This window comes from Ascaphus truei, chromosome 5 (genome assembly GCF_040206685.1).
Source record: "Ascaphus truei isolate aAscTru1 chromosome 5, aAscTru1.hap1, whole genome shotgun sequence".
NCBI classification, from domain to species: domain Eukaryota; kingdom Metazoa; phylum Chordata; class Amphibia; order Anura; family Ascaphidae; genus Ascaphus; species Ascaphus truei.
In genome coordinates, this window is record NC_134487.1 from 153,479,397 (window position 1) to 153,496,029 (window position 16,633).

The following is a 16,633-nucleotide window of genomic DNA, read 5'->3' on the forward strand; positions in this document are numbered from 1 at the left end:
CCTGTATTCACAGTTCCCTTAGCCCCGGCTCTGTTCCTGTGAGACACCCTCCATCTTGCTTCCTTTTCACCTCAGCAGGCTAGCAAGCACTACTCACGCCCCCAGCTCTTGGTAGAGTATCGTTTTTACTTTTTGTCCTTACCATCAAGCACTATTACTGCAGAAACTCTCTCTCACTACACCATCTACAAGTATATTTGTGATCTGCTGCTTTTCAATAAAGTGAAGAAAACTTATAGAACTTGTGGTGCTTGTAAAAGGAAACTAGTTAAGCTGTCTGACCAGCTTAAGTGTACTTCCCTTTGGTTCCAGAACAGTAAAAACGGATTCTATATACCTTGAGGACAGCATAGTAGCCAATGCTTACAGCCTTTAGACAGAAACCTGCAGCAGCTTTAAACAGCAAGCAGCTTACACTGCACACAGAGCCAAGCAGTCATTACACAAGGAAGCAGCACTGCAATCAGACAAGTGCATTATACACACAACTTTGATTGCTCTTTCTGTTTTTCAGTTCACCCTCTGCTCAGCTTCACAGTGAGGAGTTCCATCTCACCTACCCCTGTGCCACGTTCCACGGCTAGAGCCACCAAGGGCCATGCCACCGGACACCGCCAGGACACGGGTCAGATCACCGGACACCTGTAAGTACAGCTACGCCTACGCTTACCGCAGCAGGACACCTACCGGCACTATCTGAGGCAGTCATCCATCGCTGATGCAGGTAAAACAGACCGCACGCCACACGCACAGGCTAAAGGCCTACATACATCTACAGCATGGCAGAACTCAGATCTCCACCAGACAACACGCAGGAGAGTGACCACTCAGACACAGAGACCACCGCACAACTGCCACAGGCGCAGGCAGACGCAAGGCCTAAACGGACAGTCACTCTTACACAAAAGGCCCGCGAAAAATATGAGGCTGACCCTGAAGTGTACCGCGCCAAGTTAGAAAAGGCCTGGGAAAAAACCGCACTAGAGTTACGCAATGTTGCTAGCATTGGCGATAATGCACAACAGCTCGGGCAGGCAATTATTCAAATAAAGTCTAACCACTCGTGCTACCAAGGGCTGTCAGAGACATACATCACCTACTTGACCAGAGCCAACACCGGCGAAAGCCTGCAAGAAAGAGACTTACAAAATAACATTGACCTTACACTTGACAGCCGCGTGCGAACCGCTATCACAGACGCGCAAAGCATGAGAAAAGAGCTCCTCCTGGAGACCGCATCGCAGCGCTCCAGCACATCTAGGCATTCATCAAGGTCAGCAAAATCAGTGCAATCTAACGCGTCCAGCGCAAGCGCTACCAAGGCGCGAGCCACCGCAGAGGCCGCACGTGCCAGGGCCGAATATGGTCGGAGAGAGGCAGCCGTAAGGGCAGAAAGAGTGCACATAGAAGAGGAGGAGCAGAACACCGCTGCCGCCGCCGGCAATGACACTGCACGTAGAAAGGCAGAATTGGAAGCGGATCTAGAAGCTCTAAGCAAAGAAGAGGACGCCGCCACCGCCATAGCCCAAGCCGAAGTCTTAGCAGTAGCTGCGAGACAGGACGGCGGGGAGCAACGGTACAGACGGATAGCCTCAGAGGATACAGTCCAACGCACGGAGGACTATGTAAGGAGCCTCTTCAGTGTAAACACCAGCGCACCATCTCAACACGACGGGAGTGACTCCACAGACACCGAAGACTTGCTAGGTCCACGAGGAGAAGACGCTGTTCCTTCAAGGGCACACGCTATCTGGTATAGCTACAGCCCCAACAGTGATCCATACACCAGCGCGCACACGGAAGCACTACAACAGGCTCACAATCCAGGTACACCCACACGGGAAAACACAGACCCTCACACTGACCAGCAGTCATCACGCGTCTACGCCAAGGAAAAGGCGACCGCAAGCACCCTCCCGGCAACTACCTCAGAACGCGACCAACACGCCGATGCCTCAGGCCTGACAGACATGGGCAAGTATATGATCAGGCGTGACATGGTGCAAACAGGACTTGCCAACTTTGACGACCATCCTGAGAACTACCGAAAGTGGAAGCTCACGTTCAAGGACGCAATCAAGAGCCTGGACTTCTCAGCAAGGGAATAGCTCAGCCTGCTATCCAAATGGCTGGGGAAAGAATCCAGGGAACAGAGAGACTCGGGACGGCAAACGCGAACCACCCTTAAGTAGGTCTTGACCTAGTATGGGAAAAGCTAGAAGAGTGCTACGGTAGCCCTGAAGCAGTTGAAGATGCGCTCTTCAAGAGAGTCGACAGCTTTCCCAGGATCACAGCTAAAGACTACTCGAAGTTACGAGAGCTCGGGGACCTGCTGCAAGAGCTGGAGTTTGCAAGAAAAGACTATTCCTTAACATGTCTCAACGTCCTAGACTCAGCTCGCGGAGTAAGACCCATCTTGGAGAAGCTACCCTACAACCTCCAAGAAAGATGGATTTCACAAGGCTCCAAATACAAAAGGGAGAAGCAAGTCGCCTTCCCTCCCTTCTCATTCTTCTTGAGCTTCATCCGCAAAGCGGCAAGGACAAGGAACGATCCCAGTTTCATCTTGTCTGCGCAGACCACACACAGTGCAAGCAACCTGAGGAATGAGAGACCAGTGGCGAGATACGGTAACACTCGAACACCCATCTCTGTCCACAGGACGGACGTGTCCCCCACGACCCAAACTACTCCCAATCAGTCGGTCGCCGGAGACGAGGAACCAAGGGACCCAAACAGGGAGTGTCCCATACACAACAAGCCACACCCACTTAACAGGTGCTTTGGGTTCAGGATGAAGTCCCTAGAGGAACGCAAGAAGTTACTCGGAGAATTCGGAGTTTGCTTCAGGTGCTGCAATTCCTCGACTCACATAGCCAAAGACTGTAAAGAAGACATTAAATGTGTAGTGTGCAAAAGTGACAAGCACGTAACATCGCTACATCCAGAGGCGCTCACACTAAATCAACTCAACAACCCATCCTCCATAGCGGAGCATGGCGGGGAGGAAGGAGAGCCAACATCTGTCACGTCTCAGTGCACAGAGGTTTGCGGAAAAGGAAGTGACAAAATATCCTGCTCCAAAATATGCCTTGTCGCAGTGCACCCACAGGGACAACCTGAGAGGGCTATACGGATATATGCAATCCTCGACGATCAAAGTAACAGATTATTGGCAAAGACGGAATTCTTCAACTTATTCAACGCACAAGACAATGCCTTACCCTACACCCTCAGAACCTGTGCAGGGTCAACTGAGACAACAGGGAGAAGAGCAAGTGGCTACGTTATACGTTCAGTGGACAACAGAGTGAAGATAGCTCTCCCCACACTCGAGTGCAACTACATGGCTGCAAACAGGGACGAGATTCCCACACCAGACGTGGCACGCCATCACCCACACCTCAGAGGAGTGGCCAACTACATTCCGCCGGTAGAACAAGGTGCCAAGATCTTGCTGCTGCTCGGTAGGGACATCCTGAGGGTGCACAAAGTCCATAAACAGCACAACGGACCCCACAACGCCCCATTCGCCCAAAGACTTGACCTAGGAGGGGTAATAGTGGGCAACGTCTGCACTGACAAAGGGCACGGACCAGACTATGTTGACGCCCATAGAACAGCGATAACAGAATGTGGACACACATCCCTCTCCGAAACATGTCTTGGTCATCTCCAAGTGACAGGAGGGCAGAGTGAGGAGAAGAGACAAGGTCATACCCCTGAGATCAACAAAAACCTCTTCACATCAGGGGAATGTGAAAATGGCCGAGGATGCTCAGTAGTCCAGACCACTAAGGATGACACGGCGACTCCACCGAAGGAAGAAAGTAACCTCCTGAAGGTGACCGACAAAGGGATCGTCGAAAGGAAACAATCGGACGATCCTCTTGCGAGCAATGGCACAGCCAAGATGTACAGCCATTCCCCTCCGCAGAATACCAAGTGGCAAAGCAGCCAACCGCCACAGCTGGCATAGCCGCAAAAGATTACGCCCTGCAGGTGAAACTACAAGGGCAAAAAGATCGTCCTCTCGCACGCCTAAAAAGAGACAGTCTCAGAGACATTTCACAAAAGGATTTATAAGGACAAAAGAGACTGTTCCTCGTCATGTCCAGGGAGACAACAACCTCCTGAGGGCAGTTAACAAAGAGACACAAAGGCGTATAACCAAAATACGCGGCGACGTTCTCGTGCAAGAGGAATGCACCGATGACTTGGGGTGCACAGCGTTCCAGACAACAAGAGATGACCACACAAGCGACCTTAGGAACTTGGATCCGGAGACAGACACGCCTCCCACACGGCGGAGTCTGGGGATAAGCTGGAATCTCAAAACAGACGCATTAACATTCCAGGTGTCCATCGAGGGAAAACCCTACACCCGACGCGAGGTCCGGTTCGCGGTCAATAGTCTCTACGACCCGCTGGGATTCGTGGCTCCAGTCACCATACAAGGGAAGTCTCTTCTTAGAGAAATGTCCTTCGAGAAGCAGGACTGGGATACCCCACTATCTCCAGAAAGATGGAAGGAGTGGCAAGCGTGGAAGGATTCTTTGAAGACCCTAGAGCAACTTCAGATCCCACGCCCCTACTCACCTATATCTCTCACCGCTGCACACAGCAAAGAGCTTTGCGTGTTCTCAGATGCCTCTACAAAGGCCATAGATGTGGTGGCCAACTTAAAAATCACGGATGCGAATGGAGGCGACCATATCAGGTTCATCCTCAGCAAGGCTCAAGTGGCGCCACAACGCGACCACACTATACCAAGACTTGAGCCATGTGGCGCAGTATCAGCGGTATAACTGGCAGAAATCGTCAAAAACTAAATGGACTGCAAACCAGATGTTGTCAGGCTCTACACAGATAACAAGGTGGTACTGGGTTGCATAAGCAACGAGAAAAGAAGACTCCACGTATACGTGACCAACCGCGTAGAATGAATCAGGAAGTCAAGCCAACCACAAAAATGGTACCATGTACCCACAGACCAAAATCCTGCAGACCATGCCACCAGGTCAGTGCCCGCAGCGCAACTACAGAACACTTCGTGGCTCACAGGACCAACGTTTCCAACGCAGCACGTGGAAACGCCGTCAGCCCCAGTTGACGACTTTGAACTTGTGGATCCAGAGGAGGACATGGAGACAAGGCCTCAAGCATCCGTGTTACTCACAAATATACGGTCCAGAAACGCCCTGAGAAGATTCTTTGCCATCAGAGGACCAGCTAGACAAATATGCTCCGACTACGGAACCAATTTCATTGGGGCACGTGAATGATTACAAATAAGCACTAAACAGTGCCGGAGACTTTTGCACAAAGACATTGTGGTGCAATCAGCTAACCTGGAGCGGTGCATCCACCCGGCCTCCCTTACCAGAAGATTTTGGCCAAAGGACTTTGACGCCAGTGGTACCGGCCGGTAACGCCTCACTATGTGGACATGGACTTTTGCATTGTTATGTTATGTTTGCATTGCACATATGTTCCACATATTCTATTATATAGTGGTATCTCCAGATACCAGATAGGGAGTGTCATGGAACAAGAATCATAGTTCTGTTCCCTTTTTGCAGCTCTGCCTGCTGGCCCTTTATGTAGTAGCACTTTCCCTGCAGTTATTATTCCCAGTGCAGGTGAAAAGGATACATTAGTTTCTTCTCTATCTCCTAGCCTCCTGCAAGTGGTTGCTATGACAACCCCTGTTATTCCCCTGGCATAGTGGACTGTCCTATTACCCCCTGCCTGTATTCACAGTTCCCTTAGCCCAGGCTCTGTTCCTGTGAGACACCCTCCATTTTGCTTCCTTTTCACCTCAGCAGGCTAGCAAGCACTACTCATGCCCCCAGCTCTTGGTAGAGTATCATTTTTACTTTTTGTCCTTACCATCAAGCACTATTACTGCAGAAACTCTCTCTCACTACACCATCTACAAGTATATTTGTGATCTGCTGCTTTTCAATAAAGTGAAGAAGACTTATAGAACTTGTGGTGCTTGTAAAAGGAAACTAGTTAAGCTGTCTGACCATACATTACCCAGCGTACTTCCCTTTGGTTCCAGAACAATCCAATAGGTGCACTTCCTGAGCTAGCTTATTGTGGTTAATGTTACAGTCACATTGAGACTTTTCTCTGGGCTTGAGTCTTGAGAAGTGTCATTATGAGCAAAAACCACTGCCACAAATAAACCACTATCATGAGGAAGAGTATATTTTTTTACTGAACTAAAAACATAATAGATCAAACTGAAGTAACGGTAAATATACTTGTGAAAACCACACATCTTAGCAAAAAGAGATCTATACTTTATTTCAAATACATCAAGTACGGCTTAAAGCAGCAATACTACTTTCACGCTTTAGAAATGTTATTTTTGTATTATTTTTATATATGAAGCGTGTGACAATGTATAATTCTACATTCTTACCTAAGCTGGCAAATTGTTTAGTGCTCTAGTTATAAATCTGTCAAAATTCTGATTATATGCTTAACGAAATGGCTGCTTCAGTCAGTCATTTAAGGATACATTGTAGCTGCTGAGTTACACTGTGGTTACATTATAGGATGGTTACAGTTTGCAGCTCAAACTGCTGGAAACATTTGCAACTATTTATCCCAAACAGGAAAGTGTAGCAAATATCTTGCACTGCTTGGGAGGTGGGCTACAATCTGCTACAGAAATCAAAGGATGCTTTAAAAATGCGATTAAGTTGAATCCCAGCATCTCATGGGTAACTACTGGTAAAGTTAATTACAAAATGTCCTTATTTGCGGACGATGTGTTCCTGACCCTCACACGCCCCTTAATATCCCTCCCGAACCTCTACCAATCTCTTGAAGACTTTGGAGGTCGGTCAGGCTTTAAATTCAATCACACCAAATCCCTGGCATTGGCGGTAAACATGCCAAGCGACACCGTCATGTCACCATGGTAATGTGATGTCACGTGACCCGCGGCGTCATTTGACGCCGGGTTACCAGGACGACGTGTCGCTGGAAGGGAAGTGTATTATTGAAGCCTCGAGCGGTCCCCAGGCACTTAATTTCAATTTAAACTCACAACAGTGTTCCCCTATGATCCCGCTCTTCGAAAACCCAGACTTTGACCCAGGTAGAGCAACAGGAGCATTCCAAGCCAGGAAGGCGGCCGGCATTGTCACAGCAGGAGCTCCGTTCTCTTTCTGTAGGTTTATCCCATTCCCAGAATTACAAAACAAAATAGAAACCTGCCCCCCTCTGAGATATTTTGCTACATGCAAGGAAAACATTTTGTCACACAATACTATAGGGTCGGTGTGTCCCCTGCCCCCACTTATTTTGAAACGCTTTATAGAAACCGAGCGCTGGAGAAAGGTACGATATCCGCTCTGTACCATTTCAAATTAGCTCTGATGCATGCGGCAAATATCTCTATAAGCTGAAATGGGAGGAAGAACAATGAGAGGTCCTCGATTACGACGACTGGGCAGATATATATGGGAAGTTGCAGCAAAAAGCTCGATATGCACTGTGGTAAAAGAGATGACGCCGGGTAGGCTCCATACGATATTTAACTCCCATTCGCCGTCCTGTTTTAAAGGCTATGGACAAAACGGTTCAATATCACATATTTGGTGGAGATGTCCAAAACTGGGCCCCCTATGAAAGCTATTCTTCCAACTTAATAATAGGTTGTTAAATGTTAAATTGAGACCCCGACCCATGGTTGCCCTCCTGGGAAGACCTATTTCAAGATATGCCACGAGCCTCAGCCAAGCTGATCGCCCATATCATGTCAGCCACAAGATTCTGTATCGCGGCGCCCTGGAAAAAACAGGAAGCTCACTCTCTAGCTATGGTTAAACGTAGGATATGGCATATCTCCGTTATGGAAAAGCTCACTGCATTCCTGAGAGAGAACTGGCAAAAGTTTTCCAAGATCTGGGATCCTTGGTTCGCCGGAGAAGAGGGGCAGAGAGACAACAAGCCTTTATATAGGATGGAAAAAGCGTTCCCCCCGAGGTTGTTCGGGCAAGACCTGGAACAAGGACTATTTCTTATAGATAATAGATACATGAAAATAGACAGTTAAAAACCTAAAATGTTGATAAAGAAGGTGATTTAACCCCCCCCCCCCCCCCCACTTTCCTGTGTATTTGTCTGGTCTATTTATTATTTCAACAGGTTATTAGTAGTTGTTAATTTGACCCCATCATCACTGTTCAAATTTAAATGCATGCGAGAACTGCCAGTTGTGGTCCTGAATGTTCCCTTTTTATTTTCTGTATCCCATTGAAAACTGCAAATAAAGTTAAGTTGGGGGAAATAAATTAAAATTTGAATGAAAAGCAACAAAAAAAAAATGAAACAGGTCACTTATCTAATATTACAGAACGGATTTATTTACGGGAAAAAAAAACAAGATTTCATATGTTTTACTGCTTTAACAACTTACAATTTCCACTATATTACATACTAGCACACTTTGGCTTATTGGATCTACTGTATACGGCATGGTACTGTACGAACCAAGATCATTTTGCTCAATATGGCACTCACCCCACTCTTTATTACAACCTACTTTACATTAAACAAGCAAAAATAAGCTGTTTGTCATCACACAAACCAGTAACAAATTACGGTTACTTACCTTAGCCGCACCAATCTGCTCCTTGCGGAATTTCTCGAGCGGAGTTATAAGCACTTCCCCGGCATTCTCAATCTTCCAAATAAAAGAAAAGGGAATGTGTTAACACGCTTATTTTTAGTTACGCTAATTTACCGCCCTCTCCTGCCTGCTGGACACGAGATTAAATTCTTTCAATGCAAAGCGGTCCCCTTCAGAGTGAAGTGTTCCAACTGGATAGCAACATTTCAACTTAAACAAGGTGATTCGGAGAAAAGCATCACGTACTCGCATAACTTAGATAAAGCTGCGCTGCAATGTACTAGATCCCAAAATAAAACCCTCAATAAAAAGGAATCTAAAATGAATATAGATGGCTTGTATAATATGCTCTTAGTGTATCTCAGGCTCTAGGGCCACTAAAGGAGGTAACACAGTGATGCTAGCACCGGCTCCCCTTTATCCCTGTGACAAAGGATCCCAGTGACATGGAAGAACAGGAGACGTTCCACAGACCGTGCAGACTGACAGGCGTGCGGCATGTCCAAATGGAAATAGAATCAGAGATTGGGCAACTGCACCCAAGCCTGTCTGCGCAATTAGAGTTTTATGGGAAGATACACCACCTTCCAATGCTCCTTTGCTGTTGCAGTGAAGGGGATATATTCAACCAACACAGAATTGTAGTGTCACTCCACAGGCCTAAACTTTTCCGTTGCTATGGTTTTCCTCAACTCTGCCAACATCAGACAGCGCTCAAAGCTCCAGGCTTCAAACAAATTCTCCTCAAAGTCCCACTCACACAGTTCAAAAAAAGATTCGCCTTTTATAAATGGCCTTTACTTTTCACCTTTCAGCCTTCTTACTTCACAGTATCTTTGTTGTTGTTGCAGGGATTCAAACTACTAGCAAAATGTGTTCCATAGATGCCTTATAACGCAGTACATTTGTTGTACTGTACTCAGAAACCGAGATGTTTCAAAAGCTCTGCACACAAATTTAATCCATGAAGAACAGTCATGGTGTTCCCTTAAAGATATATTTCATCTACATTTCTCCAGGACTAATACATCTATTAGAACTTGGAACCATATTATACCAACACAAATAATTGGAATTGTTACCACAAACCAGTCTAGATTGTATTGCATACTCTGAGAGTTGCTGTGCCTTTTGGAGTTGTGAATTTGGACCGTAAGATATTAAAACACCTTATTAAAATATGAAACAAATAATAAAAAGGTTGGAACAAGGAGTTCCTGTACATGAACAAGTGCTTTCTCTCCATTGTAAGGCAAATCATTTATGTACATGATCACTGATGAAGAACAAGAAGAGGTGGTGCTTAAAGGATAAAATAATGCAAAGCTGTGAACATCACTTTAAGCAATAGAATGGCTGCTAGAACTGCTTAGGGACATGTCAGGACCCCACACTGTATAGTCATACAATTGAAGGAACAGACGCCGCAGCAGCAGCACTCCAAGCTGCAGTAACCAAAAGTATATTTTAGATATATTATTAAGGCCTCAATATGTGACTAGTTCTTCTCCCACATGCCAGTCTGACCACTTCCGCAATGCAAGTCTTCAAGTCCTCCTTCCACCGTGCCTTTCTCTGATCCCCCCCCCTCCCCATGCCAGTCCTCCCTCTACAGTCTCCGATTCCTTTACCCCCTACTTCCTCCATGCCAGACGCAAACTCCCACATGGTGCCTGATACTAATATTCCCTAAATCTGCCTGCCCCATCCTGCCCTCCCTATGCTCCCTCAGTGACTGAGCGGTCTTGCTAAACTGACGACCAAAGTGATTCTGAAAGTGGACTAGTTGACTCAGAGTCTACACTTTGTGCCAGTTGGGAAGACTCGCACCCAATGTTATCCATCTTGCTTCCATATAATAATATTGTAAGTTTAAGGATGCAAGCCTTGTGCAGCAACACAATTGGTAATTAACATCAGCCTCTATGCATCTTAGGCAGTGAACGGATTAACTTGGCTCAACCAGCAAGTCCTTGGGACAGCTGCAAACATGTTAAATGTTGCTTTGTGTATTGTTTTTTGGACAATGTCCTGTGTCACTGGGACCACTTACCATCCGTATCCTCTCATCTTCAAGATTCCCTAATACAGCAGCGAATTCCTGCAGGGACCTCGCTGAAATGGCAATGGAAGGAAATCAGAACAATGCAGAGAAGCCACAAGGGATGACAGCTTATAGCAGCAGCACTGATAACTTCCGATTTATGTCAACATGCATGCGCTTGGCTGTATTTCCTCATCGTCTAATTCATCACTCCCCTGTTTTATCAAATAGATTTTATATTTTATATAACTGTACCCCACTTTACCTTTTTAAGGGAACAAAAACCCCTATCAATAATGCCCATTAACCCTTTTTTCCCTTATTTATTTACACACACACATACAGAATTGGGTAGTCTCCCAGAGCTGGACCATGTGGTTTTCATTTCCGGATAACACCTCCATTCATTTCGGTTCCTGCAATATTAACCTTTTATGTGCCTGCGTATTGGTCCCTTATGACAAATCAATATAGCTGCCATCCAGCCCTCCCTTCTATGAGTCAATAGAAAGCTGTAATATCATTAGAACATACAGCAGCTTCCTATTACATTGGCCACCTTCAATTTTACTGGCACATAAAAAAAAAAGTGACCACCAAGAATCAGAGCCCCCCCCCCAACCTAAAACTAACAAGGTTTGGCTATGGGGTACTCACAGTTCTGATTATGCAAAAAGACATTCCAAAACTGGGGTGATTGCCGCTTTAAAACACCTCAAGTGGTTTGCTAATTTCACCTACTTAACTAAATAGACATAATTAAGAAGTCAGACATTTAAACAAAATAAGTGTGCAGATGATGCCTACATTAAGTTTCATGTCAGTTTTATGGCGCTTTAAGTATTATTATCCAGTACATCATCCTGTGGGGAGTCGAGGATAGCATAAGCGCTCTCAGATCTAGAAGGAATTACTGTACATTACATTGCTCTGCAACATGTTGCACATATCTCTAGCACAGAGGAGATTAAAAGTCAACTTCCACTCAGAGACATATATAGGAGTAAAGTTTTAATTAAGCGAGTGCTCAGTAATGGAACCTCATCTCCATCACTAATGGTTGCTTTGTACATGCTGAATACCTTTGCAAATCTAAGCTTCAAAGCCAAACAGATATAGAAAATAGATAGAGCGAGAGATATAGAATACAAAACAGGTTTCTTAAGGGATAGTTTAGTTTATACATTAACTGGAGGAAGGATACAGCAGCAAGACTGCAGTGACCTGGGTTGAGTTGTAGTTACAATGGTGGCGATGCAAACTAAACATTTACATAAGATTGAATCCTCTCCGGAGCTGAACCCCATTAATCTAAGCTCCAGGGACAGCCCGGTTTCCCATGATGCAGACCTCCGGAGGGGGTGCCGTATCGCTCAGAGTTTAAAGCTCCCGTGACACGGGCCAATAGGAAGCGGGAAGCACGGATGATGTCACAGCTTCTTATTGGCCCACGGGCGCAGGAGCTGTGAAAAGCTGACATTATGTGAACCCTGGTAGCCGAGCCAAAGCTGCTACCGGCACCCCCTACGGTCTGTATCTCCTAAAGCAGAGCATCCCAGAAGCTGAAATGAGACCATGGAGAGCAACAGGTAAAACAGCAAGTTGGTTCAGGGGAGTGCTGACTTTTCGCTTACCAATGCAGATTTCATCATCTGTTTCTGCATCCCCGATGCACCGGAATTTGAATTCGTTCAATGAACCAGCAAATTTCCTCTTTGCTGATGACAGATCTGTGAGATGGGGAGAGAAGGACACAGGCTCTTCATGTGGGTGAAAAAAAACAGTACAGAGGAGAAAAAAACTTGGCTGTCTAAAATACAATTTCTTCAAGCAATTCCACAAGCAAAGAATGACTGGAAATTTGGAGAGAAAGGAAAGCAAGAGAAATGTGCACATTCATCAAGAATCCGGATATCTGCAGCCAAAATGCAACAATGTCAGAAAATAGGGCAGCCTGGGCAACCTGTGAGAGATAGTTGGATGTTTTGCTGGCATAGTCGTGGATGTTTTTGAAGCACTTTCCAAAGCATAAAAGTAACACATTTTTGTTTGTCTAACTCAGTCGTTCCCAACCTTTCATTTGGTTAAGGAACCCTATAATTATATTGTGACATTCTGTGAAACCACAACCCCCTCTAATAGCGTGTCAGAGATCCAAATGCATTGCACATTTTTCTGTATTTGGTCCAATTTTCAAATGACCTGAAAATTGCAGGAAACTCTTTAGGGATGCCCGGAGCACCCAAGGGTTCCCAGGAACCCCTGTTGAAAAATACTGGTCTAACTCTTTAAAACAAATCACATCAGCCTTTTGCTTTTATGTTTACTGTTCCATAACAAAAAGAAAAGCATATAAACACAAATCCAGAAAGAAAGGAATATACAAAAACACACACCGCTCGCAAGAAGATACGTTTAAGCATGGTTTTCATGCAACACAACACCTTTCTTCTATTTTAATGTGTACTTCCATTACTACCACCAGCAAGGTTTACAGATACAGTATATATCCACATGTACTAAATCTGCTCTTCCTATGAGAATTTTTTCCCTCAAGTGACAGTTCGTTATTTACTGTAAGATACCTTTTGGGTGCATGTCGCACCTATGCCTCTAATCTCTACCACAGTTTCTGAAATGTCAGAAGAGGGCGACTTGCTATTTTGTAGGACTTTATGTACCACCAATGGTACCCATACCCCAAGATCAGAACCTCAGGTGTAAAAATTTACAGTAGGTAGAGCAATTGGGCAGACTAGGTGGGCTAAACCGTCCTCATCTGCCATCAATTTGTAAGCTTCTATATTTGTATGTTCGGTCACTCATTGTGGTTGTTCTCGGTGCCAGACATGGTGGGAGCTTGGCAGGTTCCCAGGTAGTTTTTAACTCTTCATGACTGAATGTGGCATTGGACCCATCCCAGTAAACGGTGCAATGAGCAATGTCACAGTAAATCTGTTTTGACAGGAGACATGAGCCTATGAATATTATTAAGCCTGTAATGTTTAAAGAGCGTACAGAGGGGGGGAAAAGAAGGGAAACAGGCACTTTGAAAACACGTACAGCAGCCAAAGACCGTAACTGTATTTGGTTTAACAAAATGAGTTCTTATGTCATTAACATTTATTTACTCTTTTAAACAAAGAAAGGCTAGAGAAGGGGAAGGAGAAAGTAATGAAGACAGAGCCAGAAAAATAAAAGGAGAGGGGAAAAAAAAAAAGGAGTAAAAATTACAATTCAATATTCACTTGTGGACATTAATAAGCCAAAAAAAAACTAATCGTATTTTAGCGAATATCGTATATAGGAGAGAGTGAGAATCAGGTAAGTCACAGAAATGGGTTACAGAGAGATACACTCCGAGAAAGAATAAAGTAACTTGCAACGGTGCCAATGAGCAGGCGCTCTGGTCTTAAACTGGGGCTCTCACTCTACAAGTAAGAGGCCAACGAATGCTAGCATTATTAAATGAATAGTTACCATAATATAATGTACAGTATGTTTACTGGGGGTGAACAAGACAAAGAGGACTGCCACAGAATAAAAAAAATAAAAATTCAACAGTGTTCATTAGAATTAGAAGAAAAAAAAATCATATCTATAATCTTTGGTACACGTTACGTTATAAGAGCAAAAAAAAAGCTGTGTGTGCTGTGCACGCGCATAGTAAGTGAAACTTATTTGTGTGTTGTCAGCAACATATAAAGTAACAATAATATTATTACTGCTTAGAGCAGCGTTTCCCAAACTTTTTTTTCCGTGACCCGGTAATTTTTGAACTTCTCCTTCATGACCCACTAAAAATTTTATCGTCCATAGGTAAAATAAAACCGTTATGAATGTCCATACAGATTTCATATATTCTCCCAATCCCCTCTATTCTCTCTCTCCCCCCCCCCCCCCACCCTCTCTCTGACCTGCACAGACGCACACAGTCACTGACCTTCAGACACTCACACAGACCAAACACACACAGCCACTGCTGGCCTGCACAGACACACACACAGCCACTGATACACACAGTGGCTGTGGCTGATACACACACACACACAGATCCATACACACACAGATCCATACACATACACAGATACATACATACACAGATACATACATACACATACACAGATACATACATACACATACACATACACACACAGATCCATACACATACACAGATACATACACCTACACAGATACATACACACACACACTCTCCCCCATACACACACACAGATATACACACACACAGATATATACACACACAGATACATACATACATATACACACACACAGACACAAAGATACATACACACACTCTCCCCCATACACACACACACAGATATATACACATACACAGATACATACATACATACACACACACACACACACACACACACACACACACACACACACACACACACACACACACAAAGATACATACACACTCTCCTTCATACACACACACACACACACACAGATACATACACACACACACAGATACATACACACACACACACACACACAGATACATACACACACAGATACATACACACACAGATACATACACACACTCTCTCCCCCATACACACACAGATACATACATACACACAGATACATACACACACACAGATACATACACACACACAGATACATACATACACACAGATACACACACACACACAGATACACACAGATACACACAGATACACACACAGATACACTCCCCTATATACACACACACACACAATTTATTACAGAGGCAGCAACGGATGTGAGTGACTGGAGAGGGGGGGGGCGGGGGAGAGAGGAAAGGCCAAGCGATCCGAGCAGGCAGCTCCACGCCTCCCTCTGCCCGCCAGCGACCGCGCAGCCACCACTGCGCCTATCTCCCGCACCAATGGGACTGAGGGGAAGGGAGCGCCAGGAACGGAGGCACTGGTGCGCCCCCGCTACCACTTCCTACCTCATGCCGGGCATCGTGTCCTGTGGGGGGGGCGGAGCATGTCATGGGCGGCAACATCATGATGTGGGGCTGCAGTAGGAGCCCGAGTCAGCGAATCACCGTTGACACCCCAGCGATAGCAGCCTGCACCACTTCAGCACCGTCCCGCACCTCACCTCGGGCCACCGCAAGGAGGGAGGGGGGGTCGTCGCAAGGAGGGAGGGGCGGCCGCCGCAAGGAGGGAGGGGGGGCACTGTGCAGCCAGCCTCGCTGCGACCCGGCAATTTTGCTTCCGTGACCCGGTGCCGGGTCGCGACCAACCATTTGGGAAACGCTGGCTTAGAGCATGAGTAAATTTGATTGGCGGGGTCGTGTTTATTGGCAGAAGTACCAGCATCATGGATGTTGAGCGGGTGGGGGAGCTCACAGGGGGGGGGGGGGAGGAATATGCACATCATTCAGCGTGCGTCAGAGTGTGCGTGCGTCAGTGTGTGTGTATGTGTTTATTGGCAGCAGTACCAGCATCATGGATGTTGAGCGGGTGGGGGAGCTCACGGGGGGGGGAGCTCACGGGGGGGGGAGCTCACGGGGGGGGAGCTCACGGGGTGGGGGAGCTCACGGGGTGGGGGAGCTCACGGGGCGGGGGAGCTCACGTAGGGGGGGAGCTCACGTAGGGGGGGAGCTCACGTAGGGGGGGAGCTCACGTAGGGGGGGAGCTCACGTAGGGGGGGAGCTCACAGAGGGGGGAGCTCACAGAGGGGGGTGGGGGGGGAATAGGCACATCACTCAGGGGCGGTGTTTAGCGCATCACTGGGGTGTGTGTGTGTCAGTCAGTGTGCGTGTGTCAGAGTGTGGGTGCGTGTGTATGTGTGTCAGTGTCTCAGTGTGTGTGTGTGTGTGTGTGTGTGTGTGTGTGTGTGTGTGTGTGTATGTGTGTCAGTGTGTGTGTGTGTGTGTGTGTGTGTGTATGTGTGTCAGTGTGTGTGTCAGTGTG

General features: G+C 46.2%; 1 protein-coding gene across 6 annotated transcripts in view; it reads right to left on the reverse strand.

Annotated features, from left to right (window-relative positions):
• Window positions 1–16,633, reverse strand: part of ARHGAP26 (Rho GTPase activating protein 26) — a 547,512-nt gene that overhangs the window by 418,161 nt on the left and 112,718 nt on the right. For all 6 annotated transcript variants that reach the window (XM_075601056.1, XM_075601054.1, XM_075601057.1 and 3 more), the window contains exons 2-4: window positions 12,332–12,427; window positions 10,707–10,768; window positions 8,636–8,707 (exon numbers count right to left, since the gene is read on the reverse strand). In XM_075601056.1, the coding sequence (XP_075457171.1) occupies window positions 8,636–8,707; window positions 10,707–10,768; window positions 12,332–12,427 (230 nt within the window). The remainder of the gene's footprint in view (window positions 1–8,635; window positions 8,708–10,706; window positions 10,769–12,331; window positions 12,428–16,633) is intronic.